Genomic DNA, 27,780 nt, shown 5'->3' with positions numbered 1-27,780 from the left:
CAAAAAACGTGAATCGGAACCGGTTTCAGCCCCCTAAAAAATTTTCCTCCAGGGATAGGAGAGTCGGCTTTTTTTTGGTGGTTCAGAGGGTCCATCCGAACACATTCCCGAAGAAAAAATTGATGTGCCAATTTTTTCCTTTTTGCGGCTGCTTTTTTATGTTATTTTCCCGCACTAGAAAAAATGAAACGAAACTTCAAAAAAAGTCTTTAAAAAATTATAGTAAAAACATCATAAACATAGGCTATTTGAAAATGAGCCATAGAGAAAACATGTCTGCAAAACCTCTCAAATAATATTTAAAACTGCAAAAATAATTGAAAAATTTCAAGAAACCAATAGAGTAGGCACTAGGTACCTATACCTATTGCCAAAATTGAAAAAAAAAACACCAAAAAAAACGCATACTTACTTGCGTATTGTAAGAAAGTGGAAGACTGACAATAAAATCACCAATTATTGAAAAAAAAAAAAAAATGATAAAATTTCCATTCAAATTGTGAAAAAAAATAGAAAAAATTGCATGAAAAATTTTTAATACTTTAACAAAATTCGTAATAAGTTTAAAATTGATGGGAAATTGTATGCTACGTATACGAAAATGGGTTTAAAATTTGTGAGAATTTCATAATAACAGGCGTTAAACGTGGACTAAAGTTGGTAAAATATTTTACCTAATTTAAGATTAATTTCACAAAAAATCCAGAAATATAAAAATCTTGAAAAAATGTGCAAATTGATCAAATATGTATTATAAAACTTGAACGATTATTTTCCAAACAGCTAAGGTTGTTCTGCAAAAACCATCTGAAATATAGACAAGTATTTGAAAATCTCATTCATGAATCATTTGCCCAAAATACAGAAGTGCATAATTTGAAAAACGATCATGGTAGTTATAATTTTTTATGAATTCAACGTTGTTTTACAAAAATCATCACAAATTCTCATATTCCATAAGACTATTGCTTTTAAAAAAAAACAATAAATGTTTGGAAACCACTTTAGAGGTTATGACTTTTCATGAAGCCAACGCTGTTATTCAAAACTATTCAAAAATTGTGCTCATTTGATAAACCACGTTAGAGCTTATGATTTTACATAAAGGTAACGTTGTTTTTCAAAAATTGCTGCGAATTCCGATTTTTTTTTTTCCAAAACACTAAAGCTGGTTTTTAAAACTATCCAAAAATTGTACAAATTTGGAAAACTGCTTTGAAGCTTAAGATTTTTCATAAAGCTAAGGCTGTTTTTCAAAACTGTCCAAACATTGTGCAAATTTGGAAAATCGCATTAAAGCTTATAATTTTGCATAAAGGTAACATTGTCTTACAAAAATCCACAAATTCTGATTTTCCATAAGACTAACAATGTTTTTCAAAATTATTCAAAAATTTTACACATTCAAAAAACCGCTTCAAAGCTCATTATGATTCTTTCATAAAGCTAACTCTATTCTTTTCAAAACTATCCAAAAATTGTGCCCATTTGAGAAACCACTTTATAGCTTATGGTTTTACATAAAGCTAACGTTGTTTTACAAAAATTAGCACGAACTCTGATTTTTCTATAAGAGTAACCCTGGTTTTTAAAACCATCCAAAAATCGTACAAATTTGGAAAACCGCTTTGAAGCTTACAATTTTTCATAAAGCTTACGTTGTTTTTCAAAAAAAAAATCCAAAAATTGTGCAAATTTGGGAAACCGCTTTAAAGCTGATGATTTTGCATAAGGCTAACGTTGTTTCACAAAAATTAGCATGAACTCTGATTTTTCTATAAGAGTAACCCTGGTTTTTAAAACCATCCAAAAATCGTACAAATTTGGAAAACCGCTTTGAAGCTTACGATTTTTCATAAAGCTTACGTTGTTTTTCAAAAAAATCCAAAAATTGTGCAAATTTGGGAAAACGCTTTAAAGCTGATGATTTTGCATGAAGCTAACGTTGTCTTACAATAATTACCACAAATTCAGATTTTCCATAAGACTAACAATGTTTTTCAAAAATATCCAAAAATTGTGCACTTTTGAAAAACCACTTTAAAGCCTATGATTTCATATAAAGCTAACGTTGTTTTACAAAAATTAGCATGAATTCTGATTTTTACATAAGACTAATGCTGGTTTTAAAATCTATCCGAAAATTGTGCAAATTTGGAAAATCGCTCTAAAGCTTGAGATTTTTTATAAAGCTGAAGCTGTTTTTCAAAACGATCCAAACATTGTGCAAGTTTGGAGTATTGTGTTAAAGCTCAAGATTTCTTACAGAGCTAATGCTGTTTTTCAAAACTATCCAAAAATTGTGCTCATTGAAAAACCACTTTAAAGCAAATGATTTTACATAAGTCTAACGCTGTTTTACAAAAATTAGCACAAATTCTGATTTTTGTTTCATTTTTTATTTATAAAGACTAACGCTGGTTTTTAAAACTATCCAAAAATTATGCAAGTTTGAAAAATCTCTTTAAAGCTTATGATTTTTCAAGAAGCAAACTCTGTTTTTCAAAACTATCCAAAAATTGTGCACTGTTGAAAAACCGCTTTAACGCTGATGATTTTTCATAGAGTTAACGTTGTTTTACAACAATTAGCACGAATTCAATTAAGCAATTGGGAAGACGCCATTCAGCTGTATTTTTGTGGAAAATTAGTGTAAGATACTTATTAACTATTAACAGGCAATTTCTGGACCCCAAAATACATCTCAAGCAAAAATTGGATAAGTAGAAATTTAATTTTTTCGATTTTTGGTGAATTTTTAAGAATTTATAGACTCATTTTCACATTGAAAAAAAAAAACGAAATTTCGATCAAAATGACATAGAAGGCTGCAATTTGGTTTGTACCAATTTTTCGAACCCCTCAAGTCGATTGGCGATGGTTTCAGTCTATTCTGGAGCCTTCAGTGGATCTCCTGAATCCCCAGTTAAAAACATATTGAAATGTAAACTATGTATTTTCTTTCTTTAAAAAAAATAATTTGTGGATAAAATTTTAGATTTAAATTAGCACAAAAGGATTTTAAATATGTGAACCTAAATCGATTGAAAGGGTCACAAAGACGGCAAATCCAAGTTCTTAAGTGCTGAATTTTAAGTTTACCTCAACCACTACATTTTTTAGTGAACTGAAGAATCCAAAAATTAGCTGGAGATTCCAGAACTGTTCGAAACGACACCAATGGACTTGAGAGGTCTAAAATAGGGCACAAACCAATTTTCAGCCTTTTAGGTCAATTTGATAAAATTTTGATTTTTTTCATGAGAAATGGGTCAAATTTGAATTCTCAAAAATGCACCTGAAATGTTCGCTGGAGGTGTAGGTATTTTCATTTTTGGGTCAATTTTCGATTCGTCAGTCCTGTTCAGAATTTTTTGCTTTGGTTTAGATAGGTACAAGTATAACTTCTCTTGTCATGAATCATTTGCAGCTTTGAGCTACAATGATCCGTTTAACACGAGCAATTGAGTAGCGTCTGAACCCTCACATAAAATAATTCCTACGAAATTTTCAAGAAATTATTGTATAAAACTTATCAATCGTTTTAATTACAAGAACCTGATAAGCATTCATTGATACATCGTTGCAATCTTTCAACTGATTCGACGTCAAGATAAATCTGTCCTGATTCGAGCATTAAAAAAGATAACGTTACTCTGCAGCAGTTCCCTGTACGAGTAGGTCAGTTTGCATTCACACATCATTTTCTCCCATCATCGACTTAAAAAATCCTCCAGATATCTACAAAGGTTAATCATGATTCTATTTCTCATCCTAATCTCCATTTTCGAACCATCTTCTCACTGTTTCGATTTCGTCGAAAAAACCTGCAACGAATACTCAGCTTTCACCCAGCAGCCTTACTTCGTAGACAAGACGAAATTCCTAGCATCTTTATTCAGAGAAGAAATCGAAGCCAACATCACGAATAACGCAAAAATGGCCGCAATGTTCCACCAACACGTCATCACCACACCTCCCGGGTTCGGTAAAAGCTTAAATATACTCATGATCAAAGCTTTCGCTCAAGTCGAACTAGACCAGCAATTTCGCCCTATACCTAAAAACAAAACTAAAGCTTACCAGATCTTCAAATCTTTAAAAATCCAACGAACTCCTAACGCTCTCGATGTAGCCATGGGTGCGTATTACGTCCTCGCAATTGATTTGAAATTCAATCCGGAGGATTTGTCGAGTGAAAGTGTGGCTTTAGATGTGCTTCGTAATAAAATCAAAAAACTTTACCTAGAGTACGAATTCATCAAGCCTCGTTTGAAGAAGAACGATTCAGAATTAACCCAGGATCTCTTCGATAAAACTTTACGAGGTGAATTAGACCGGAATGAAATCAAAGACAGCCTAATAAACTTGGTGTACGCTTTGAGAAGAGACGTATTCAAAAGAGAAGTTGTCCTACTCGTTGATAACTTCGAATCGCTTATATGGTATTTAATCAAAGACCCCAAACTGTATTACAAATCATTAGACGAGCTCGTCAGAGATATGCTTCTCGAACTCACCTACCGAAGGATGAGAGTAAAAATCAGCGTATTTCTCGGTGTAACTAACTTCAACTTGTACGATCCCGACGCTGTGAAGACTCGTCATTTTCAGTTCTTCTCGTTCTTGTCCAATGGTCGTTTTCAAAATTATTTTGGATTCACGCCGTCAGAATACGATGCTCTGATAGACCAATACAAATGTACAGACGGTGAGAAGACGAACGTCAATAAATATTACAGACCTTATTACTCGGCTGGGAAGAAATTTCGAATTTATAACCCTACTTCGATCGTCGGCTACCTTTTGTCGAAAAAGAATGGTACAGGTAAATTCCTACCTTATTGGGGGCGTAATCAGTCGATTGATTTCATCGCCGAGTTTGCCAAAGCTCCTGCATTCGGAGAGAAACTCAAAACGTTCATTATTCGAGGTGACGTGAGACACTCGACTTATATTCGTTATCATCTTCCTAACATATTCCTCAAATTTCTCGAATCACCCGATCGTGATTATGAAAATTTACACGAAGATGATATCGGCGATTTGTTCGTGTTTTTACACGAATGCGGATTTGTGACCGCTGCTGATGAAAAACCGGATTCGAAAATTTACAAAGTACCCAATTCCGAAGTAGCTCAGACGCTGAAAGAGAAGATACTCCCGAAGATGAAGTGAAGAATGCGCCATCTTACCCCCACAATCCCAAAAAATAGTCCCAGATGCTGAAAGAGGAAATACTTCCAGAGATAGAGTGATTAATGCACCGTCTTGCCCCCATTATCCAAAAAAATTGTCCTAGACGCTGAAAGAGGAAATATCCCAGAGCTTAAGTGAAGAGTGCGTCATCTTATCCTCACAATCCCACAAATAGTCCTACATGCTGAAAGAGAAAATATGTGCTTCCAAAGATTGAAAGGATAATGCGCCACCTTACCCTCACATTCCAAAAAATGATCATAAACGTTGAAAGAGAAAAATGTACATCCAAAAGTTGGAGTGGATAATGCGCCATCTTGCCCTCACATTCCAGAAAAATAGCCACAGATATTGAAAGAGAGAATACTCCAGATATGAAAGTATTAATGCGCCACCTTACCCCCATTATCCTAAAAAAATAAGTCCCAGACGCCGGACGCGAAAAGAGAAAATACTCCCGGAGCTCAAGTGAAGAATGCGTCATCTTACCCCCACGATCCCGAAAATTAGTCTTACATGCTGAAAGAGAAAATATGTACTCCCAAAGATTGAATGGATAATGCGCTATCTTACCCTCATACTCCAAAAATAGTCTCAAAAGTTGAAAGAGAAAAATTGTACATCCAAAAGTTGGAGTGAATAATGCGCTATCTTACTCTCACAATCCAGAAAAATAGTCACAGACGTTGAAATAAGTAGGATATACTCCAGAAAATGCGCCGTCTTACCCCCCCCCCCCCCATCCCAAAAACAGTCCTGGATGCTGAAAGAGATGCTGAAAGAGAAAATATGTACTCCCAAGGATTGAAAGGATAATGCGCCATCTTACCCTCACAATCCAGAAAAATAGTCTTGGACGCAGAAAGCGGAGATACTCCCAGATGCTTAAAATAGTCCTACACGCCAAAAGAGTAAATGTGTACTCCTGAAGATAGAGTGAATAATGCGCCATCTTACCCCCCACAATCCCGAAAAATACCCTCATTTCCACCGTGGGAATGATTTTATTCAAAAATAATACACACACAATCATCATAAAATAATAATCGTAATAAAAAAACACAAAATTATACCAGAACTCATCCGAAGGAGAAAAAACAACAAAATAAAAACAAAATGAAAAGAGGAAAAAAAAATCAAGCGCGTATATTTGGCAACAGCGCGTACTCCACATTCGCCCAAAGCAGTGGAACGGTAACGAAGGCCAAGATTCTGCTGACGCAGCTCCGCAATCTGCTATCTAATCCACCTAAATCCGTGTTCACGAAGCGTTACACTTAACCAAAGTGATAACGACTCACGATGTGACAGCATCAGGCGAAGAAAGCGACGAAAAGAGGGAACGACCTTGAAAACGGCAGCAGCGTTGCCGCATATACGAGTTTAAGTAGGTATTAGCGAATAAGGCGTGTAATCGCGTTGATTCTGCAGATGGTAAATGGAGTTTGATGCCTCGTGCTTGAGTCCATTGCTAGTGAGCAGTTCGTTCATGAACGAGATGTAAGTGATGGCTAATCGGAGTGTTTCGATGCGAGATAGGCGTTTTTCGTAGGCGAATGTGGGCACTTTGCGGCGTAATTTGTCGAAAGCTTCGTTTAAGTTGAACATTCGTCGACGTTCGCGGATATTGGCTGCTCTTCTTTGGGCCAACGTGGCGACTCGACGGCGGGTCTTTTTCTGTGACGGAGTGCTCGAGGTGGAGGACGATTTGTGGCTGGATCTGTGGACAGATATCGGATTAGTTGGGGTTGTGAAGGTAAGTGGGAGATTGAAAGTGGTGAAGAAGGAATCACTTGAGGTTCTACTAGTCAATGTAACAGTTTTCTGTATTATTTTTTAGATTTTTTGAAATTAAAGTTGATGGTTCAAAAAAATAAGATTTAAAGTATCTCAAATTGATTTTTAAGCCTTTGAATGTCTCTTTTCAAATTTTAAATGAGAGTGTTAAAATGATTTGAAAGGCCCAAGATCGACTGAAAATGGGGAAATCCAGTTTTGGAAAGTTGATGAAACAAATTTTCAAAAATCCAAAAATCGACAAGAGAATCAAGGTGGCTCAGATTTTGATTTATATACGATTTGGGACAATTTTCCCTTAAAAATTGAACATTCATTCAATCGAGATGATTCAAATTTGGTCACAAGGGTTTGGGAACATTTCAGACTCCTTTTGTAAGGGAAACAGGTCCAATATACCTTGGTTGCATAACAGTCTGCGAACGAAACGCCGATTCGGGTGGAGTACCGTTTATTTGGGGTGAAGATGCCCAGAATTCTGAAGAACAAGCAAATCCTGGCAGGAATTCAGGATGGTAGGGCACCGATGAACCGTTATGATGATGGTGATGGTGATGATGGTGTTGATGGTGTTCCCAGATGGCGTTATAGGAGGATGCTAGATCACCATATTCTGCAGCGTTTGGGTCCTGAAATCAGACCGTAAAGAGGGTGGAATTAGTATAAGTTTAGTCGAGCTTGATCGTGGATGAAATGAGGAAATTAATTTAATGAATTAGGTAGTATGTTTTTTTGAAATTTTTGTTCTCAAGGTTCGAAATTTGTGTGACATTGAATTTAATACACATTTTCTGTTCCCTTTTTTGTTTTTCCAAAATCATTCCTGTGAAGTGAAACTATATTTCCTACGAATTCTTGAATAGGCAACTTTCAAACCGCACGAGTTGGGTGTGTTGTTGTTGCTGGAATTTGGTGAATATTAAAATGAGGCTTCGTTCAATTCGATTAGATCTTTTTTAACAAATTGAGTAATTTGCAGAAGATATTTTATGATAAATCCAAGTATATCCCATGAAGGTTAAAACTTCAGGGCCCTATTTTGGCGTTTTTTAATTATTAAAACACCTTATAGGTATACTCCTACGTCACTTGCATTTACTCATTCAAATACCTTATGAACTTAATGTCACTTCTGTAATTGGAAACATTATTTGACTCCATAAAATTCAATAAGCTATTCGATAAAATGTAGGTTAATTGGTAATAATTTGAATAATTAGGATTAAGCTACACATCTACTTAGGTATATACAGTATAAAGAAATACGCCACGCCGGTGACATTTCCATCAATTGTTTCGCGTTGCATTATAGTGTACCTATCTACTTTACCTACTTTACTTACCTACTTGCGCGAATAATTCAACCCGTAAAATATGAATTTTTATACAATTTTTTTCGTCGGAATTTTCATAATTCTGCAATTTATGTTCGTGAATTCAGTACCTTCTCCCTCGGAACCAACTACTACCACAAAGCCTCCGCCGCACGAGGGCGCAGCCACTACTACAACGCCTAAGCCACCCAAGGGAGAAGCCACAACTGCAAAAGGACGAGTGAGTAAACAACGTCAGAAGATGCAGAAGCTGAGGCGTGCTTTGGACAGTTTTATCACAAGTTTACAAAAAATACCTGCGTATGCGTATAAGAGTAAGGATAGGCACAGAAATTGATATTTATGTTACAATGAATTCAAAAATTATAACAATACTCTCTTTTTTTGACGATAATTCATTGTCATTCTTGATAAAATTTCAAAAATTATTCATTCAACTTCATAAAACATTAGGTACCTAAATAAAAACCTGTTGTAATTTTACACCAATTATTTAACTTTATATCATTATTTTTTATTTATCCATTACCTACTTATATTAGATATAAATTATGAAATTTTTTCAATTATGTAGGTATTTCATTTAAAATACAGTTTCAAGATCTTTAAACTGAATTTCTGTTTATTAGATTCAACGTTCAAAATTAATTTTTGCTACAAATTGCTCAAAACTGAGTCTATTCCCCGAAATCGATCCTCTCAATCGATTGCAACCATTTTCAGACCGATCTGAAGCCTCTACATAGTAAAAGTTGACTTTTCTCCTACTATTCCAAATCACTCACAATACTGCCACAAAAACAACAAGGAAGTTTCATCCACTCGGGTTCATTTTTTTGACTCTGTGAAATTGTGCCATGAGCAGGGGCCTGGTCGTTTGACGAATTTGGATTTACATATTACAAAATATTTTTCGACATTTTAAAAAGTACACTTTTCAACACATCACCCCGAATAGAGGATACCTACTACTTGTGAGATTGGAGGTCAAGCCAAAACCAATGATGATAATTCAAGTTTATGCGCCAACAGTGGAAAGCAGTACAGCGGAAATCAACAACTTCTACAATGACCTATGTAGAAGAAGTGATGAGCTGCCCAAAAAACAACAACCTTGTGTTTTTAATGGGAGACTTCAATGCCAAAGTTGAGAATGATCATGGCTGCAGCCATGTTGCAGGGAGGTACGCACTTGGAGAGCAGAATGAAAGAAGTGAAATGCTTGTAGAGTTTGCAGAAAGACACGATCTAGTAATATGCAATACCTGGTTCAAACAGCATACAAGACAATTACCCCATTGGGGGAAACGTGCCCATACACTGAGAAAGACTCCAAAACCAGCTGGTTTATTGACATATTCTGAATATACGCATGAAAAAGTGCTGTTCAGAAGGCGGATTGGTGCACCAAAAAAAAAAAAAAAATACGCTATGTGAATATTTTGTGCAGCTTATTTTTCTCGCATAAGGCCACAGCACTTTCAAATTATGTGGCGTGTTTCTTCACGCTGGAAGAAATTAACTACCTACAAAAACAAAATATGCCACTAACCTGCTTTTTGGCATATTCTTTCACATATGTGAGGGCGCATATGGAAAAGGGACCTTATGACCAAAAAATCAATTTTTTATTTCTTCGCCAAATTTTTGTAGGGACTCTTTAAAAATCGAGTAGAACCCTCCATAGGCCCCAATTTTTATTATTTCTGTTTGTAGCAACATTTAATTTTTTGTAAATTCTGTGAAAAAATACGCGAACACGAATTACATTACAATACTCTTTATTTTTTACTGAACAGTACAGTGCAAAGATCAAGACAACGACTAACATAAGACTAAAAAACTAACTAACTTAACCTTGTCACCACAAAGCTGGAGAATATATGCGACGATCGTAAAAAGTATGACGTCACATGTCATAAAATTACAATACCTATATTTTCTTTGAATTTTTGGCAAACAATTTCGTTGATTTTTTTTTTACTTTTAAGCGAATCATGCATACATTTATCATTCATAAAAGTTGAAAAATGACGCAAAAAATTTGAAAATAGTTGTAAAAACGCGTAAAAAATGAAAATTTTACAAAAACTCGTGACTTTAATAAGATATGAGTGGAAAAAATCATTTAAAAAAGTTTCCGATAGCAGACAGAACTCGAATCGAAGACTTTCGGCAAGGTACATACACCTAGCCACCGGTATCGATTTACAAAATGTATTTTTTAACAATATATAACTAACTTTAATGTGAAACTATATAAAAAACACAAGTTGAACTGAAAAACACTGCCACAATCAGCAGCAAATGATTTTTATCAAAACTAATACCCTAAAATTTTTGATAATATCAACAGAATTGCTCACTTTATCAACTTTGTAGTGCCTAATTTGGCCAGTACAGATCGTTGGAGGGTGTGTGTGAATGTGTGATAATGTATAGGACCTTCGAAGTCGGAATACCCATCCATATGTAATCGTACCTTAAAACAAGGGAAATACCTAACGCAAAACTTTAAACCCTCCTCTTGTGAAATTTTATGTCTTTTGGTCGTTAGGTCCCTTTCCATATGCGCCCTCACATATTTGCTAAATAACATGATTGTGTAAATGCTGTATTTTACGCAAATGTTTTAGCATAGTATAGAAATATTTGCATTCAGTCCATCACTTGTCCCAGTGGTCAGGTAAGTAGAAAAGTTGCTCTTTAACTCTGGCGCCGGGGTTCGATCCCTGGCAGAACCATAAAAAATTTCATGAATATTGGACATTGGCAGAATTTATTACGTAAAAAATATACGCGCTGATTAATGAGCAGAAAAGTATTGGCGGAAAGTGTTGCAATTCCTGTTGCGTTTTTTTGTCGGGTATCATTGGCAGATTTTCACGCAATGAGGTATACTTGTGACTTGTGGGTCAGTCCTGGAGATCAAGTCAGAAACCAGATAGACTATATATGCTTGTAAAAGAAAGATTCAAGAACACAGTGAATAACTGTCATACATATCCTGGTGCTGACTGTAACTCTGACCAAAAGCTGTTGGCTGCAAAATGCTAGATAGTCACTAAGAGCCAGAAGAAGAGCAAAGAACGATACCAACAACCTGACATCGCGCAAAAATCAAATCAAAAACTGTGCAAAAGAAATAATTCGGAGAAGAACTGGAAAAACAAAAGGAAGACAAGTTGGAAGAAGAACATGGTACCTATTAAATAAAAGTGACAAGCATGGAAACAAAGGGTTAAAACAGCAGCAGTAATGTCTATTCCACTCCAAGGAAAAAGAAAACGCAGGGGGTTGATCGACTTTATGGGGTAGCTGACCATTTTGAATTTTTTTTCAGATTTCTCATCTCGTAAAAAAATACCTACGCTTTTCAACTCCTCTCCTTGGATTTTCGATTCAGAAGGTCAAACTTATGACATGATTAAATTTTCCGCTGCTGAAGTGGAATAAAATACCTTCTCAAGTGATTTGAAAACAATGGAAAAAAGTCAAGTTGCTGGAAGCTTCAGATTGGTCCGAAAATGGTTGTAATTGATTCGAGGAAATGCTGGACGGGGGGGGGGGTCGATTTTAGGGAGTAGACGAAGTTTTGAAAAATTTGCTGCCAAAGTGATGATATTGGAGTTTTTTTTTTCAACTTGAGTATTTTCAACTTTTTAAAAAATAATATCAACACTTTTCAACTACCTACTCATTTCGGATTTGTGATTCAACTGGCCTTAAGCATCGCTATTCAGAAGGCTGAACTGATCACAGAATTAAAGTTTCGGTTACCAAAGTCCGAAGTTTATTATGACACCTTCGGAGGTGATTAAAATTAGGTACTGGAAAAAGTCGAATTTTGCTGGAGGTTTCAACCGATCCAAAAATGGTTACAATCGATTCAGGGGATCAATTTTAAGAGAAAAAGAAGAATTTTTGAGTAATTTGTGGCAAAATTGTCAATAATAGATTTTTTTGACTTGTCACCTCAGATTATTTATGATTCATCTGCCTTTATCGATTCAGAAGGATGAACTTATGACAGAATTGAATTTTCAACTGCCTCTCTGACTCAATTCGAAATAGCTGGTGGAAAGCCAACTTTTGCTAGAGGCTCCAGATCGACCTGAAAATCGTGGCAATCGATTCGAGAGGTCAAGTTCGGAGAGAGGGCAAAGACAAAGTTCTTAATATCTTGTTGCATTTATTGTCTGTACAAAATTTTAGATGAGAAATTATTCATTACATTCTTAGTTTTTTTTTCAACTTGGGAATAACTTCGATTGGTGGGAGGGAGCGCCATAAAACACAAATTATCGCCAAATTGAATCAAATCAATCGCACAGCATTAGTTAGATATTTCTTTCAGAAGAAACTCAACGAAAAAGAATTGAATTCTCGGTGGCATCTTTCATCCTCTCCTACTCCAAGGAGTTGTGAACGCTAAAATTGAAAAAAAAATAAAATAAAAATATCCATCAAGATGAGTAAAATTTTTTTTTTCACAAGCAATATTTTTATCTTTGGAAATTTTGAAACCTTATGCCTCATTTCTGAACTGCCAATTTCTGCGCCAGATTTCTTCCAAATAATCTCATTAAAAAAAAACTTCCTTTGCCCCACCCCACCAAATGCATCAATTTTCTTCATGGACTCTGCATCAAGAAAGCCAATGTCGCGTTGTATGAAAGATCAGACTACATTTTAATAAAAGGAACGAATAAGGCACAGAAATTTTGATAAAAATTGTTGAAAATTTTTTCATTTTTCATTTCGCTCAAAGGAACAAGAATGACTCGAAGGATTAGGAAAAGATGTCTTGAAATGGAGATTGAGATATTCAAATGTAAACAATTAATTGTGAAATTTTAAGATGATTTTCACTGTCTTTTTTTTGTTTAGTACCTACAAATGATTTTTTTTTCAATTTATTAAGACATCTGTATTTTTTAATAAAATGAGCGAATAAGGCACAGAAATGTTGATAAAAATTGTTGACAATTTTTTCATTTTTCATTTCGCTCAAAGGAACAAGAATGACTCGAAGGATTAGGAAAAGATGTCTTGAAATGGAGATTGAGATATTCAAATGTAAACAATTGTGAAATCTTAAGATGATTTTCACTGTCTTTTTTTTGTTTAGTACGAATGATTTTTTTTCAATTTATTAAGACATCTGTGTAGAAGGAGTTGAAATTGCTTAGATGAGGGGAGGGGGTAATTTTTCTCTTGAAAAAGAAGTTATTTAGAGGAATTTTCTGACGTAAGTATATATTGAGAATTTTTCATAAACATTTTTTCATCACTTTTTTGTTTAATTTTTTCAATTTTGGGGCTCTCAGCTCCACTTTATTTTCAGTAGGGGGGCTAAAATTTTAAAGTATTTTTTTTTTTCATAAAACCTATCAATTAAGGGGATGGTGGCAAAAACACTGCAAAAAAATGTCACAAATGAGGACTATAGTACCCTAAAAATCTTCAATTTTTTTTCTGTGGCGAGTGCATTTTTTCAAATTGAAAAAAATTTGACTTTGATGAAAATGAGAAAAAAAAAATCAAAACTTTTAATTTCTGCGCAATTGCAATATGATGTACCTATTTCAAATTAGTATTAATCCAAACATAAATTTTGGCCACTTTGGGTGACCTGGAAGGGAGTTCGGTTGGTAGTTCTAAAAATCGTCCAACATTTTTTTGGTAAAAATTATTCAACATAGAAAAAATTGATAAATTTGGTGCGATTCGGTTTGATGGTGTAAGTGGGAGTCTTTTATTAAGTAGATATACAAATACGAGAAAAAAAATTATCGTTCCGAATTGACCAATTTAGGCGAGAAAAATGTTGAAAAAAATCACTTTTTTGCATTTTTGAGGGCCTTCCACCTACATAAAAACATGATACACAATAATATATATTTTTTATAATTGCACCTCTGAAATAACTTACTGAAAGCGTCGTTTAAAAGCTAAAAATGTGCGTTTTGCTCACGAAGATATACTTGAAAAAATTTCAAAAAATTTCCACGAATAACCCTTGATACGTGTCTAACACCCTTGCACGTTTGAAAAAATTCAAGGGAAAACTGCCGAAGGTAGAAATTTTCAATTGAAATTGCAATTCCATCCCTTTTTGAAGAGGTTATAGGTGATTTTACGATCTGGAAATTTATCACAGGTGTTTTGGACCATAAGTAACAATAATTTCCGCTGGCCAGTTTTGGAATCCGAGGACAATTCCCAAATCACCTATTTCACTCGTGCATCTTCTTTGATAAATTGAGCTGAAAACGTCAATTTTTGGTTTTAATGCCTGTATTCTACCTTCCGACGAACTGACTGAAGGTAGTTTCAAACTGGTTTGGAGTCTCCAGCAAATTTTTCGAGTGTTGGTGTTGGAAAAAGATTTTCATAGGGTCTAAAATCTGTTCAAATACACAATTTTTCCGGCGAGTATTTTTTTTCCAGAGGTTTAAGATTTGTATCAAGGTACAAAAAAATTGAAATTGAATTTTCAACCTTTCACAAGCTCGAGAGTAGAATCCATTTCAGTCCAAGTTTTTCTAGGAACTATTTCAAAATTTGAGTAGGTACTAGGTACCTACCACAGGATTCGTCGAAGGTCTCAGAATACCTCGAAACCACTACCAATCAATCAAATGGCTTTCTAGCCCAATTTTATTAAATTTTGATGCTCTTTTTCTCAAAACAGACTGACCATACGAATTTTAAAATAGGTACCAGAAAATATAACTCAACATCTAAAATTTTGCCCAGTGATATAATTTTTTATTACGAGGTTAAGGTTTGAATCGAACTGTCATCATAGCCTCGTACCAGTTGAGAGCTCTGAGACCTGTTCGAGATCGAGTCGAAGTAGTACTACCAAATTTAGTCAGGGTCCTCAACTTGGCAACGTTTTCTTCCCTGTGACGAGGCCCAGATAACTTGTAACGTCGATGTTGCCCTCTATACATTACAGTAGATCTCGTGGTGATATTACCTCTAGCGATTTTTTTACGTCGGCGGGTTATTTCCTCGTATTGTTTTTTTGTTATTCTAACATCTAAATGTCTTTCTTCTTCTCGATGCTCGCTTTCTTCTTCATCATCGTACAATTCGTAGTCGTCTCCAGAACCCAGTGCTGATGACTCGTCAGATTCAATCACAGATCTAACTTTTCTAACAAGATCTGGCTCATAAGGCATGGTGTTGATGAACGTATCATTTTGGAACCTGTTCATAAATTCTCGTTTAATCTCCATATTAGGTAACTCAAAGACATTCCGACCCTCAGCATGGCTGAGGAAACCTCGTTCGAAGAAATACGCCAGGAATCCTTTCGGATCATCTTCCTCTATATCTTGGTAATGGGAATCTCTCAGCTTGATAAATCGGTGCAGCATTCTCGGAGGGTATTCCTTTATCGGCCAGCTTGCTCTGAAAGCACCCCAATTAACCAACCCCCATATCTTGCGCCGGAATAAAGAATCTTGGCCCGTGGAGAAATTCAATATAAAGTCTAATTCTTCGTCAACGATCCAGTATCCTTTCAAGAGCTCGTTCTCAGACACATTTTGTTCTTTCGAGATGAAATATTGACTGATTGATAAAGGATTATAGATTCTTCGATCCAGTCCTAAGACTTTGTACCCTTTGTAATAATTCGTCAAATTGTTTCTTTCGATTTCGCTGCAATTGTATTTATCCAAAATGACACCGACTTCGTGATCGTCGAAACCAAAATGAACGCTGAAACGATGATCGTCCAGAAAGGCGCATCTTTCGACGATTCGATGATCGTACACGATCGATTTGAAATTCAATCCGGTTACTCCGGTGATAATAGCGTGATGAACGAAGCTCGTGAAGTGATGAGCTTTATCGAGAACCTCGTGAATTAGAAAGTATAAAATTTTCACATCGACTCGAGACGTTTTCATCGCCATTCTGGCAGCGCTATCGAAATCATCTATTAGCAGGACGACTTCTTTGGCGAAATACTCGTGCAAGATGGCGGATAAATCGTGGATACTTCTACGTACAATATTCCTGTCGTATTGGTCGTGAAGGATTTTATGCATAATCGTTCCCAATGTCAAATTCCTAACACTCGGTTTCAACCAATCGTATTGCTGATAACATTGTTGAATTTTTTTGAACAAAGCATCCACGCAGGTTGTCTCATTAACGAGATCTTCAGGAGTGAAATTGAAATCTAAATAGATTACCGGGTACTCGGCCAAGTGAGCTTCGATGAATCTGGGGATCTTGGCGATTTTCATATTCTTGAAAATAGAGTAAGCTGTGGTGTTCTGTTTAGGGATTCGATTACCCATGAAATCGACCTGGATTTCGGCGAAATTTCGAATCATTTGTAGATTGGTGGTTTTCCCGAAACCTCGAGGACAACTGATGTAGTACCAGAATTGTACGCCGCATCGCATCCAGTCTTCGCGTTCGCTGAAGAAGGTATACAAGAGTTCGCTCTTATCGACGTAGTAGGACTTTGAGGTTAATTGATGGAAGTCGTAAGGGAGCTTGGGCACAGCATTGGAGTTGCAAATGGCTATACGAGTATAACTGAAAAATAGGAGTGCAATCTTTCCCAAGAGCATTACACGAGGAACTGACAAAATCACACGGTTTTTAAAACATTATCTACTCGTATCGAAAGAGCAAAAAAGAAATGAGAAGGGCGAATGGAGTTCTATGTGCGTGTTGAGCTGATAAAACCAAACCAGGAAAATGGTTTAATTTTTTTTTATCAGTGGTTTTTTGGGAGAGGAGATTAAAGGGGTCAAATTTTTTAATTATTTGTTTTACGACGGTTCTTTAATTAGTGTTTCCTCTTTCGGAATTCGTTTATTGAAGCGAAGTGTGGTGAGTCATTTTGAATAAGTGCGTATACGTAAGATTGACTTGTTTTAATAATAGATAGATAGGTACGTAGTTTTGGTAGGAAAACGCCCGAAATTATGAGGGGTTTTTCATGATATTTCCTATGAATTTGTGATTAGGTACTTACAAAACAGAACTTTTCGAGATGCTCGACTTTGATTTCAAAAAAGATTGGAGTTTCGAAATAATATAGGTACCTAGACCTACTTAGTTTTATTAAACTTTCAGTTGCCTGAATTCATTCGTTGATTTTTAGCAGATATTTTCTATAAAAACCAACATTTTAGTCTTCGAAAATCAAAATGCTCAATTTCAGCAACTGAGAGATTGGGAACAAATCAGGAAAAGAGGTTTAAATGCTTCTATATTTTTTCAACATTTTTGAGGTAGGTAGGTACCTACAGCACAACTAGTTTTTAAATCAATGGGCTTGAAAAATATTTGAAAAAGAATCTTCAGTAATTTTATCATTGGATGAGAATTTGGTTTTCGTTTTAAATAAAAATGATGCATCGAGCTTAATTGAAGCATCAGCAAAAACAATTTTGGACTAAGTACCTACACAGAAAGGATCGAAAGAGGATCTAAAAGTACACCTTTTGTGAAAATTTCAACTGTTGAAATTCATTTCTTGATTTTTGACTTCAAAATTTCAAATTTGGCTCATTTTTTAATGAAAAAAAAAGTGATATAATTAACGTTTGAGGGAGAAATTCAGTAGGTCTAGTACTCTATTTTTGACCTCAGGAATCGATTAATGATGATTTTGAGCTGTTCTGGTGTCTCTATTTGATTTTTGGATTCTCTAGTTCTCGAAAAAAATTAGGATATGATCAAAATGAAATTCAAAATTTTCAAGATTCGAATTTATCGACTTTGCGACTCTTTTGATCAATATAGGCACCTAATTTCAAAATACTTTGGTACTGGTTCAAATCCAAAATTTTCTTCTGCTATTAATCTACCTACTACAAGTAGGTACTTATCTAGGTAGATATTTTTAAAAAATGAAAGTTCGTGACAAAAAAAAAACTGAAATTTGATCTGCACCCTATTTTCGACTTTCCGAATCGATTGCTGATGGTTTTGAGTGGTTAAGTTGATTTTTGGATTCTCCAATTTTCGAAAAAAGTCGATACAGGGTGTCTCGGGAGTGGTAGTACAAGCTTCAAGATAAAACCAGATACGAGTAAAAAAAAACGTAAGATAAGCAAGTTGCCTTTCTTAAATAATGAAGGAGCAATAAATACGTCTTTAAAATTAAAGAGCCAAAATCCAATTTTGACCCCGAAGGGGGGGGGTGGTCGATACCAAATCACCTATTGTGGCTTTTTGTCCAACTTGCAAATTGAAGAGGCTACAAATGATTTTTAATTTCAAAAAATCGCGATAAAAAAAGGAAGTGCAGAAATGAACATTACGTCAAAAAATAAACAAATTTTGTTATGATTTTTTTTTTCTTACTCTAAAATTTAAAAAGTTTTTGAAGCTTGACGATTTTTGATTTGCAAAAAATTTCATTAAATTTGAGCTTCAAAAATGTTTTGAATTTTAGAGTGAGAAAAAAAAATGATTGCAACAAAATTTGTTCATTTTTCAATGTACTACCACTACCAACCCCCCCTCCTCAACGTTCAAAATTAAATTTTGGCTCTTAGATTTTGAAAAGTATTTTGCTCCTTCAATTTTTAAGATAGGTCACACCTTCGCGTAACGTTTTTTCTTATACGTTTGTCGTACTTGCTCAGTTATATCCAAATCTGAACTTTGTACCACCACTCTTCGGACACCCTGTATAGGATCAAAAAGAAATTCATAACCCATAAATTCTATTTTTTTCAGCGATATTTTGGAAATGAAAATAAAAAAAATCCACAGCCTTTCGTGAAAAAGTGAACGAAAAAACTTGAAATTCGGTTTGTTCTCCATCTTCAACCTTCCGGTTCGATTTGTATTGATTTTGAGCCGTTCTGGAGCCTCCAGTAGATTTGTAATAAATTCCTTCTCTGGATTTCGAAAAAAAATCCATAAATAGGATTAAAATGAAATTGAGCAATTTTTGCTCAAGAAGCATTCAAAACCATCAGCAATTAACTCGAGGAACTGAAAATAGGTTACGAGCCAAATTGCAGTAAGTTGATTCTGATTTTTTTCTCGTAAAAACGAACCGAATTTAAAATTTTAAAAATTCGCCAAGAATGGAAAAAAGAATTTCAGCTGCTCAAATTTGCTTTGGTAGGTTCCTTTTTCTGTGGTCCGAAAATAGGCTATTTTTTTCAGCGCTTATACTCGTATTCAACATTTTAGCATTATGAGTAAAGAGAATTTTTAAAAAAATTGATTTAATTTTTCAAATTTTACTGAACAGTGAGCAAAGCAATTTTAAAAATTTTTACCTATAATTCTTTTTCAGTTTTCAATTTTTTCAAATTAGAATCTTTTTGAGAAAATTGAGGATTAGATGATCAAAAACATTTCAATTTGAGTAAAAATTGACAATAAAATGCAAAAAGAAATACCCCAGCTTGGCTTTCAAATTTTCTTCTCGGTAGTTGCGATTATAATGAGAAAAAAATTGGAATTAAAATATGAAATAGAAATAAAAGTAGGTAAAAAATTTGTAAGTAGGTATGAAACATTCTTTTTCAAGATTGCGAATTTGCCTTTGAGCTATATAAATTTTATCCATGCTTTTTGATGATTAAAAAGCTACCGATTGATTTTCAAAATTCCCCTCGATCTGGCTCTTTTCCTTTCCATTTATCTTTCATTCGATATCACAATCAGTTCTCTAAAATATAAGCAAATTTCACACTAAAAATCCCTTAAAATTTATTCAAAAAAATTACATTGATGAATATGGAAAGCTTTATTTTATTGAAATTTTACTAGGTTTGAAATTGAAAATTTTGATGAAAAAATGGACCAAGTTTAAAAACTTATTTGAATTGAACAAGATCAACTAAGCATCTGGATTCAAAATCCCGAGAATTTATTTTAACAAAAGAAGCATCAGTGATTTTGGGTTTGAGTTTTCAACACAATCGAATTGTTTCAACCTCCAAAAGTCTTACCTATACCTGCTTGATTAAAAATTCAACTACCTATCTACTTGAATTTGTAATTTACATTTTTGTAAAATTTTCAAAAATTCGAAAATGATCATTTTTTTCCCACAAAAATTGACATTTTTTCACTCAAAATGTACGTAATATTTTTCAATTGGCACATTTTCTCTAAAAATAACCAATATCGAGCCTATTCCAGCATCATATTTCAGACCTATAATTTTGAACCAATCTTAAGCCTCCGGTAAGATTTCAATTTTCTTTGCAAAAATCTTTTAAATTTCACAAAAATCATAAAAGTTGATTTCAGCAGCTGAAAATTCAATTTCTACTTTTTTTTTGAGATCCCTCGAAGGCCCCCTATTTTGCAAATGTTGCGTTGGAAGAAAGTCGAACACCTCAAGTAGGTCTGTAGGTACAATTCCTAAACCAATTTAAAATTTTTAAACCTTAAAAAATGTTTTAGTGTTATAAACGGTCCAATTCATGTTCGATGGATCAACATTTCATTTGGGTGAAAATAATTTAGGTACAACTAATTGTGTAGAATGATTATCCTATTCGACGATTTTCAATATTTATGCTCTTTTGGAATTTTTAATTCGATTTAAAAATTGTCTTTTTTTAAATTATAGGTACTATTCTGATGAAAATAAACACTTTTTGAAAATGATTAACGATCACTCACCTCCCTTCACACCTCCAAAGAAATATTTTTTCGTTCTGATTCGATCTAGAGTCTCCAAAGTTATTTTTCAACATTATTAGTACTTTTCAAATTCATCTTAAGACACCAAAATCAAATAGGAACATCACAACCAAGTTATAATTTTTTGACTTTGAAGATTTTGAAAAAAATAATGATATTAAAATACCTACTGGAATAATTATTGAAATTAGGGACAAAGCCCAAATATTGCTGATGAATGACAAGTCAGTTGTCTTTCCTTGGAGGCTCCAGCTTGACTGAAACTGTCAAAATTAAGGGTTGACCAGGACTTGTAAATATTTTTTTTTTGAAAAGGCAGACCGCAAAGCTAGTTTAACCATTTTTGAATTTTTTTTCTTCAAAATTTTAAACTTGGCTGAAGATTTTTCAGAGGAGTTCCGATTTGAATTTACTTAAACGTTAGATTTTCGATTTTGGCATTTTGAAAAATATAAAAGCTCCAGATCGGATAAAAATGGTGAAATTTGGACTAGGCAGGTCATTAATATTTTAAATTTTGTTACACAATTTAAAAAATCATAACCTTATTTTGACAATTTTACTCGAATTCGTTGAATTGGGTGCCTCAAAAGTATAGGTATCTATTGCTTGAAATATATTCAGAGATGTGTTTTTTTTTTTTCAAATTTTATTTTCAAAGACCAAACGCAAAACAAAGCACCAAAAAAAAGTGCTAATTAACATTGTAAAATGTTTTGTACCTATAAAGGCATCGTTTTTGACAATTTTAAGCTATTCAACATTTTTGTTACCAACTTCTCCTTCAAAAATTTGTTCAAACCACATCCGAGTAATTAGCTGAAAAAATCCTGGTGAAGGATCTGGGGTAAAAACTTGAAAAAATTTTACGAAAAAAGTTGGGAAAATTTCAGTCTTACTCCCCCCCCCTTTCAGCCACAAACACTTCAATTCGTCATGCCTCTGAAAATACCTATTCCTGAATTTTACAGAAAAGTACTCAATTTTATAAATGTTGTATTTTTGTTGAAAAATGGCCAATTATTTTCAAGAAACCTAATAAAAAATAAAATCTTTAAAAATTCATTAAAAAATTTAAAAATTAATCCGAACTTTTTTCCAAAGAGATCAGTTTTTTGATAAAGTTGAAGCCAAGCACTGGAGTGGTCGTCATTTCGAAAAAATCACTTAAATTAGTTTAATTCCGAATTCAATTCATAAAATTGAAAAAAAAAATTCTAAATTGATTTTAGAAACAAACTTTAAGCAGAAATTCAAGAAGTGAGACAGATTGTCCTGAAATTCATGTAAACTATTTTGATCTGTCTTATAAAGCATTAAAAAAGGGAATAGAAGATAACTGGACCTTTTCTAAATATACTCGAAAGCAATTCAATCTACTCAACTCTAAATCACCAACACATTTTATTTCTAAGCATATCAGCGGTATTACTTTTTTCATCTCGAGCAACCCAGATGTGTACGTAAAGATCAGCTGCTTTCGTTTATTCGTACACCAAGGTCTCACCGCAGCACGTTCAAAGTCCAAATTTTAATCACCGCGAAAATAAAAAAAAATCATGCAGCTCGTCTCGCGAATTTAATTTTCGATTAAAATACTCGTAAAGTTATTCGCACTGTCGAGCACAAATGTCACTTTTCCATTTCCGCGCGCAGCGTTTGCGTTTATACTTAGAGTTAGTAAAACTATATGCACTCGGTATCTATGTAGTAATTACCAAAGTCATTAGATAAGTAGCCAAACACACCACATACACACACACGCGAAATGAGCCAAAATACTACCACTACATTGACCATCAAAACAAACCAAACCAAACCAAAAACAACAACAACAGCCAAGTTAAATTTTACATATACGTACTGAAGAACCGCCAGAGGTACCAGAATTTGAAGCCGAATCCCAAAGCGTACCAGTGGCTACGAATCCGGTACTCATTGCTTTACTCATCCAGCCAAATATTGAGAGAAGGTTGCAGCGGCCAAAATACGAAAAAAAAGCCACCGGTTACAGCCCTCGTGCGAATGCTAACCTAATACCGTAATAACTGACAATATGTTTCCACGCGCACTTAATCTATATTACATATTTCGTTCCCCGGGCTCCTTGCTATATCGTAATTCTGCCAGTAACAACCCTTCTTTATTGCGCTTAAATTTAGATCCCTGCGAGATCCACCTTGCCTATAGCATGCTCGAAGCACAGCCCTGTTTTCATCGTCGTCACGTTTCTAGATTCTGATTGGCTTCGATGCAAAGGGCTAGAAAAAAGGGTGGCAGCCATTTTGAACTTTAGATACACTACGATGTGGTTTGAGTAATCGATTGAAATGATGAGGAGGTTTGTGAGATTTTTTTTGGAAATTTTTTTTCGAGCTTTTTACAGCCTATAGGGAAGATAGGGGTACAGTACTTGTACTGAGACGTATAATTATTTGCCCGAATATATACCTACCTATCTGTAATTTCGAATGTTCCTACCTGTATTAAAATTAATGATGTTTTAACAGTTGCTAACCTATACGATTTTATTATGATTTTTTCCACCCAGGATCGAACTAGTGCAACGTTACATATGATGTCCTATATATTGCTATCGTAGCAGTGTTGGAAAAATTGCTGCACAGCGAAGTGTGTATTTTGATCGATCTCGTGTGTACGGAAATGATGCGCCGGAGTAGTCGAAGAGCCAGCAAATATTATATTTCTTATGATGCTTTTGGTAAGTTTGATGAAATTTGTTTTTCTTATGGGCTTTGGGTTAGGCCCAACCTCTTTAATTTTTGCCACGTTACCAATAAGGGGGTCCATACTGAATGAAATTAGGTTTGAGAGATATTTATTTGTCTGGTATGTGATTTCATTGATTTCCACGACTTGATTACCTACCTAGATATCTCTTCAATTGTTAAATTCTCGATCATTTCTCAGGTTTTATCGCGTCTGACAATAATCTTACATAATATTATACGCAGAAAATATTACTTCTTTAATCAGAACACTATTATTTCCTCAAATCAGCAGATATCTAATGTTAGTCATACTAGGTATTCCACATCGTCGTTAAGTACCTAGTAAATTTATGGGTTTTCCTACTATCGATATATGTATACCTATTTATACGAACATACTTGAACTTGAGAAAAATTTGAAAAGTACAGAGCTGATAAATAAAGCCATTGATAAGGTATTATCACAACGTTGAGGGTCAACCTGGTAATTGTAATTTTGTTGGAAAACTTAAGATTACAAACCTATCGAATATACTAACTAGTGGGTATTCGTTTACCTGGGAGAAGTTCAATCGATTCTGATGTAAAAGAAACATTGACAAATGTAGCGGAGAACATTAATTTCAGACATCTAAAAACTATTGTGGAAATTTTACCCAAAAATTTTGGGTTGTAATAGGGATCTACCTATGTGATCATATCGCACCTCGGGAGTAATAAGGTCACATCTCAAAAAAGTGAAATTTTACAGGAGAGTGATTTTCTTTTTTTTGAAAACTTGATTCATTATTTTTATCAACTTATAATTAATTGTGAGGAATGAATAGCACCTCATTTTAAAGATCTGGTATCCTACCTTCATTTAGCATAAGAACACATTGAAAAATAAAATCTTAAAGATGTTTGGAAAATATTTTGAGTTATAACCTTTCATTAAAGTTGATGTGGAGGCGAAAGGAAGCGTCCAAAAAAAATTTCATGACAACAAAGTTGTAGAGAATTAAATTTCCAATCGATCTAATGTCGTTAGTTTTTTTCTAGAGTGCTTAGTTTTTGAGTTTTTCTCAAAAAACTAAAATTTCATGATATGTGCAAATTCATTTTTCTGAAAAGTGATCAATTTAAAAAAAAATTTCTATTTGGTACAAACCAATAAGAAATGCACTCCTTGTGACTATTTCTAACTGACAAACATTCAAAACAATCAAAACTATTTGTTAACACTTTGAATGCACAAAATTTGCTCAAAAAAGGTGGAGTTTTTTGAGATGTACCCTTATAACTCCAAACAACTTGCAATTTTGAGTTAGGCCATTTGCATTTTTTACAAGATCCACATAATGTACCCAACTCAAAGTGTAATTTTTTGTTGAGGGGGGTCATACAAACCCCAAAAATGCAATCAAAATCAATTTTTTTTTGAGATGTGACCTTATTACTCCCTAGGTGCGAAATATCCCAAAAGAAGATCTCTCCAATCTATTCAAGTCAAAACTACCAGAAAGGTCCTACTTTTGTTAAAATACCAAAAAAAGTCATTTTTTTCTTCAAAAAGTCACAAACAATTTTCTAATTTTTGTTAAAATTGGTTCTTTTTGAAAACTTGAAATTTTGTACTAAAAAAATTAAGAATTTGTGAATTTTTGAGAGATTTTGCCTTATTTGCTTCAGTCGGGTTTTATTCACTTTCCTGAAACTGTTGTTAGGTAATTTGTTAAAATTATTTGAAAATGTTGAAATCATGAAAATCAACTTTTTACATCCATAATGATAGGTAAAGGATGAACCAAAACTAAGGAGTCCAATAATTGGAAAAGAAAGAACTCTCTCCTTATTTTTAAGCTTTTTTGCAGTTAAAGCTTAAGAGAAAGAGAGAAAAATATGTATTTTATTCGGCTCAGCGTCTACACGCTATACACGAAGTGATCAATTTTTATACAATAATAACGCGATACTTAAGAGGGTAGGCAAAATTTTTTATAAAAACCTACAAATATAACGATTTGAAAGAATTATTACGAGGGATAGTCGGAAAGTAAGTTTCACATGGCTGGAAAAGTATGAACGCGTGGACATTTTTTGACCAAAATTGGAGGAAATATAGTTTTAACATTCAACCAGATCTGACAAAATTTATTCTGCATTTGGGTGCATTGTTCGTATTATACAGCGTGATTAGTAGAGTGCTGATAAAAAACATCCGTAGTAGATATAAATCCCCGATTCTGCTCAGGGTTTATTTTGTATCTCCGATTCTGGGCACTTTTTACTTAAAAAATCCATAGAATCGGGGTCTCCGATTGAATGAACTTTTTACTTAAAAAATCCATAGAATCGGGGTCTCCGATTGAATGAACTTTTCACTTGAAAAATCCATAGAATCGGGGTCTCCGATTCAATAAACTTATTTAAAAAGTAAAAGTATGTTTACTGACGTCACAAGCACACATCCTACTCTACAACCTTCATCTGTGTTTACATGACCAGCAGCATCATATGGGTGTTCTAAATGATAATTTTTAATTTTAATTTTATTTTTATGACTAAAATTTTAAAAAACTTATTCAAAAGCTACTGAAATTTTTTTTGAAGGAGCTCTGACTTTAAAAATTATCCTTCCTATGTAGTACCATAATTTTTCGAACATTCCGATGCATGTGTCCATAATGACAATTTTTGGGTCGAAAAAATTATTCAAAAATTATTCAAAGATTGATTAGCACAAGAAAGAATTTAAAAAATTGGAATGCGCAGCTTTGAATCTTTCTAACTTTTTTTACCTACTGCAATTTCCTGTACACACGATGCCATGAATTTAGGAAATGTAATTTTATTTTCAATTGGAGCATGTTTTGAACAGAATTATTTAATATCAACGCAACTATTAGATCAATTATCGTAATGGAAAAGCTTCTGAAAAAACGTACCTATCTATATAGTACATACATCCTTTAAACCCTACCTCTCCTGGTCAGGTTGCATGCATCAGAACTGACTGACCTTTCTTAGATTTAAAATTTTCAAAAATCATCCAAAAATATCTGAAAATTTTATTAGCACACTCAAACTTTTTTCAATCACCATAAAGAGTTTTAAAATTTGAATGTGCAACTTTTAATCTTTCTATCTTTTTTTACCTACTGTAATTTTCCAGTACACACATTTAAAATGATGAAAAAATAGTTCTTATTGCTAAAAGAATATCCCAACTGGACGAAAAAAATTTTTGAACCTGCCAAGTCCAGATCGAAACAACATGCAAAGATACCGTCTAGTATAAATTTCCGGTGTTGAAGTGGATTTTTGTCCAATTTTCAAAATTGACGATTACAAAATAATTATTCCTTGCTTTTAGGTATCTACTTACTTGAAAAAAAAAATCAGACATTGTAAAAGATTCGAAAAATTGATTATAGACAGCTACAACTTGTTGTTAATGGTCATGATTAGGGCTGAAGATTCAAAAAAATTATCAAGTTGCAGTTTCGACTTTGGAAATTACTTTTTCAACTTGAAATATTTATAATTTTTTTAGTCTCTCTCTCTTGGGAGCAATTTCCAAAAATGTGGACCTAAAATGATATTTGTATGTTAAGAATTCAGTCGGAGCTAAGTGTCAAAAACGTAATTCCGAGATAATCGCATTGAAACATTTGTTTTGTGTCCAACTCTTAGGCAGTAGGTATAGTGGTAAACGGTAAAAATCATGGCACATAGCATTATTTGATATGTTTACTATCAACTAGTGCAAAAATTCATCCCTTTCCAACAATTTTGTTAGTGGAGTAAAGAGGGTCTAAAAATGTATTGAAAAAATGCAAAAGGAGCTAAGTGCCAAAAAAATTATTTTCGAGATAATCACGTTTATTGTACCGAGTTCTTCGATAGCCGTGGTACCTTCGGTAGTTGTGGTAAATGGTATAAATCATGACCGAGAACATTATTACCAACGTGTGCAAAATTCACCCTTTCAAACAATTTGATTGAGGGATAGAGGGGATCTCAAAATCCCCTTATTGGTAAAATTCTAACAAAAAAAATACTACAAATGAACC

General features: G+C 33.9%; 3 protein-coding genes across 5 annotated transcripts in view; 1 reads left to right on the top strand and 2 right to left on the bottom strand.

The window, feature by feature from the left end:
* The window catches only part of LOC135845758 (transmembrane ascorbate-dependent reductase CYB561-like), a 106,470-nt gene that overhangs the window by 28,988 nt on the left and 49,702 nt on the right, over positions 1–27,780 (top strand). Inside the window, exon 2 of the mRNA XM_065364581.1 lies at positions 23,545–23,715. Coding sequence (XP_065220653.1) covers positions 23,658–23,715 — 58 coding nt within the window. The 5' untranslated portion in view covers positions 23,545–23,657. The remainder of the gene's footprint in view (positions 1–23,544; positions 23,716–27,780) is intronic.
* On the bottom strand, positions 6,583–7,406 carry Fer3 (48 related 3). Its single transcript, XM_065361600.1, has 2 exons — positions 7,396–7,406; positions 6,583–6,919 (listed from the first exon to the last, which is right to left on the bottom strand). The coding sequence occupies exons 1-2, from the start codon at positions 7,404–7,406 to the stop codon at positions 6,583–6,585; spliced, it is 348 nt and encodes a 115-aa protein (XP_065217672.1).
* Positions 7,427–17,038, bottom strand: LOC135845757 (uncharacterized). Of its 3 annotated transcripts, none has more exons than XM_065364579.1 (2): positions 15,319–17,038; positions 7,427–7,625 (listed from the first exon to the last, which is right to left on the bottom strand). In XM_065364579.1, the coding sequence occupies exons 1-2, from the start codon at positions 16,931–16,933 to the stop codon at positions 7,600–7,602; spliced, it is 1,641 nt and encodes a 546-aa protein (XP_065220651.1). In that variant the 5' UTR covers positions 16,934–17,038; the 3' UTR covers positions 7,427–7,599. The 3 variants fall into 3 exon arrangements, with proteins under 3 accessions (XP_065220651.1, XP_065220650.1, XP_065220649.1); XM_065364578.1 differs by lacking the exon at positions 7,427–7,625 and adding an exon at positions 8,925–12,761; XM_065364577.1 differs by lacking the exon at positions 7,427–7,625 and adding an exon at positions 13,868–14,599.

This window comes from Planococcus citri, chromosome 4, assembly GCF_950023065.1.
Source record: "Planococcus citri chromosome 4, ihPlaCitr1.1, whole genome shotgun sequence".
Lineage (NCBI taxonomy): Eukaryota > Metazoa > Arthropoda > Insecta > Hemiptera > Pseudococcidae > Planococcus > Planococcus citri.
This window is presented reverse-complemented; position numbering and strand designations above follow the sequence as displayed.

Excerpts from the sequence above, each read along its gene's own strand:
- LOC135845757 (XM_065364577.1), bottom strand. The coding sequence starts at position 16,933 with ATGCTCTTGGGAAAGATTGCACTCCTATTTTTCAGTTATACTCGTATA. Across the intron at positions 14,600-15,318 it reads ACGTAAAAAAATCGCTAGAG|CTCAATTTATCAAAGAAGAT; the intron begins GTAATATCACCA and ends TGACGTTTTCAG.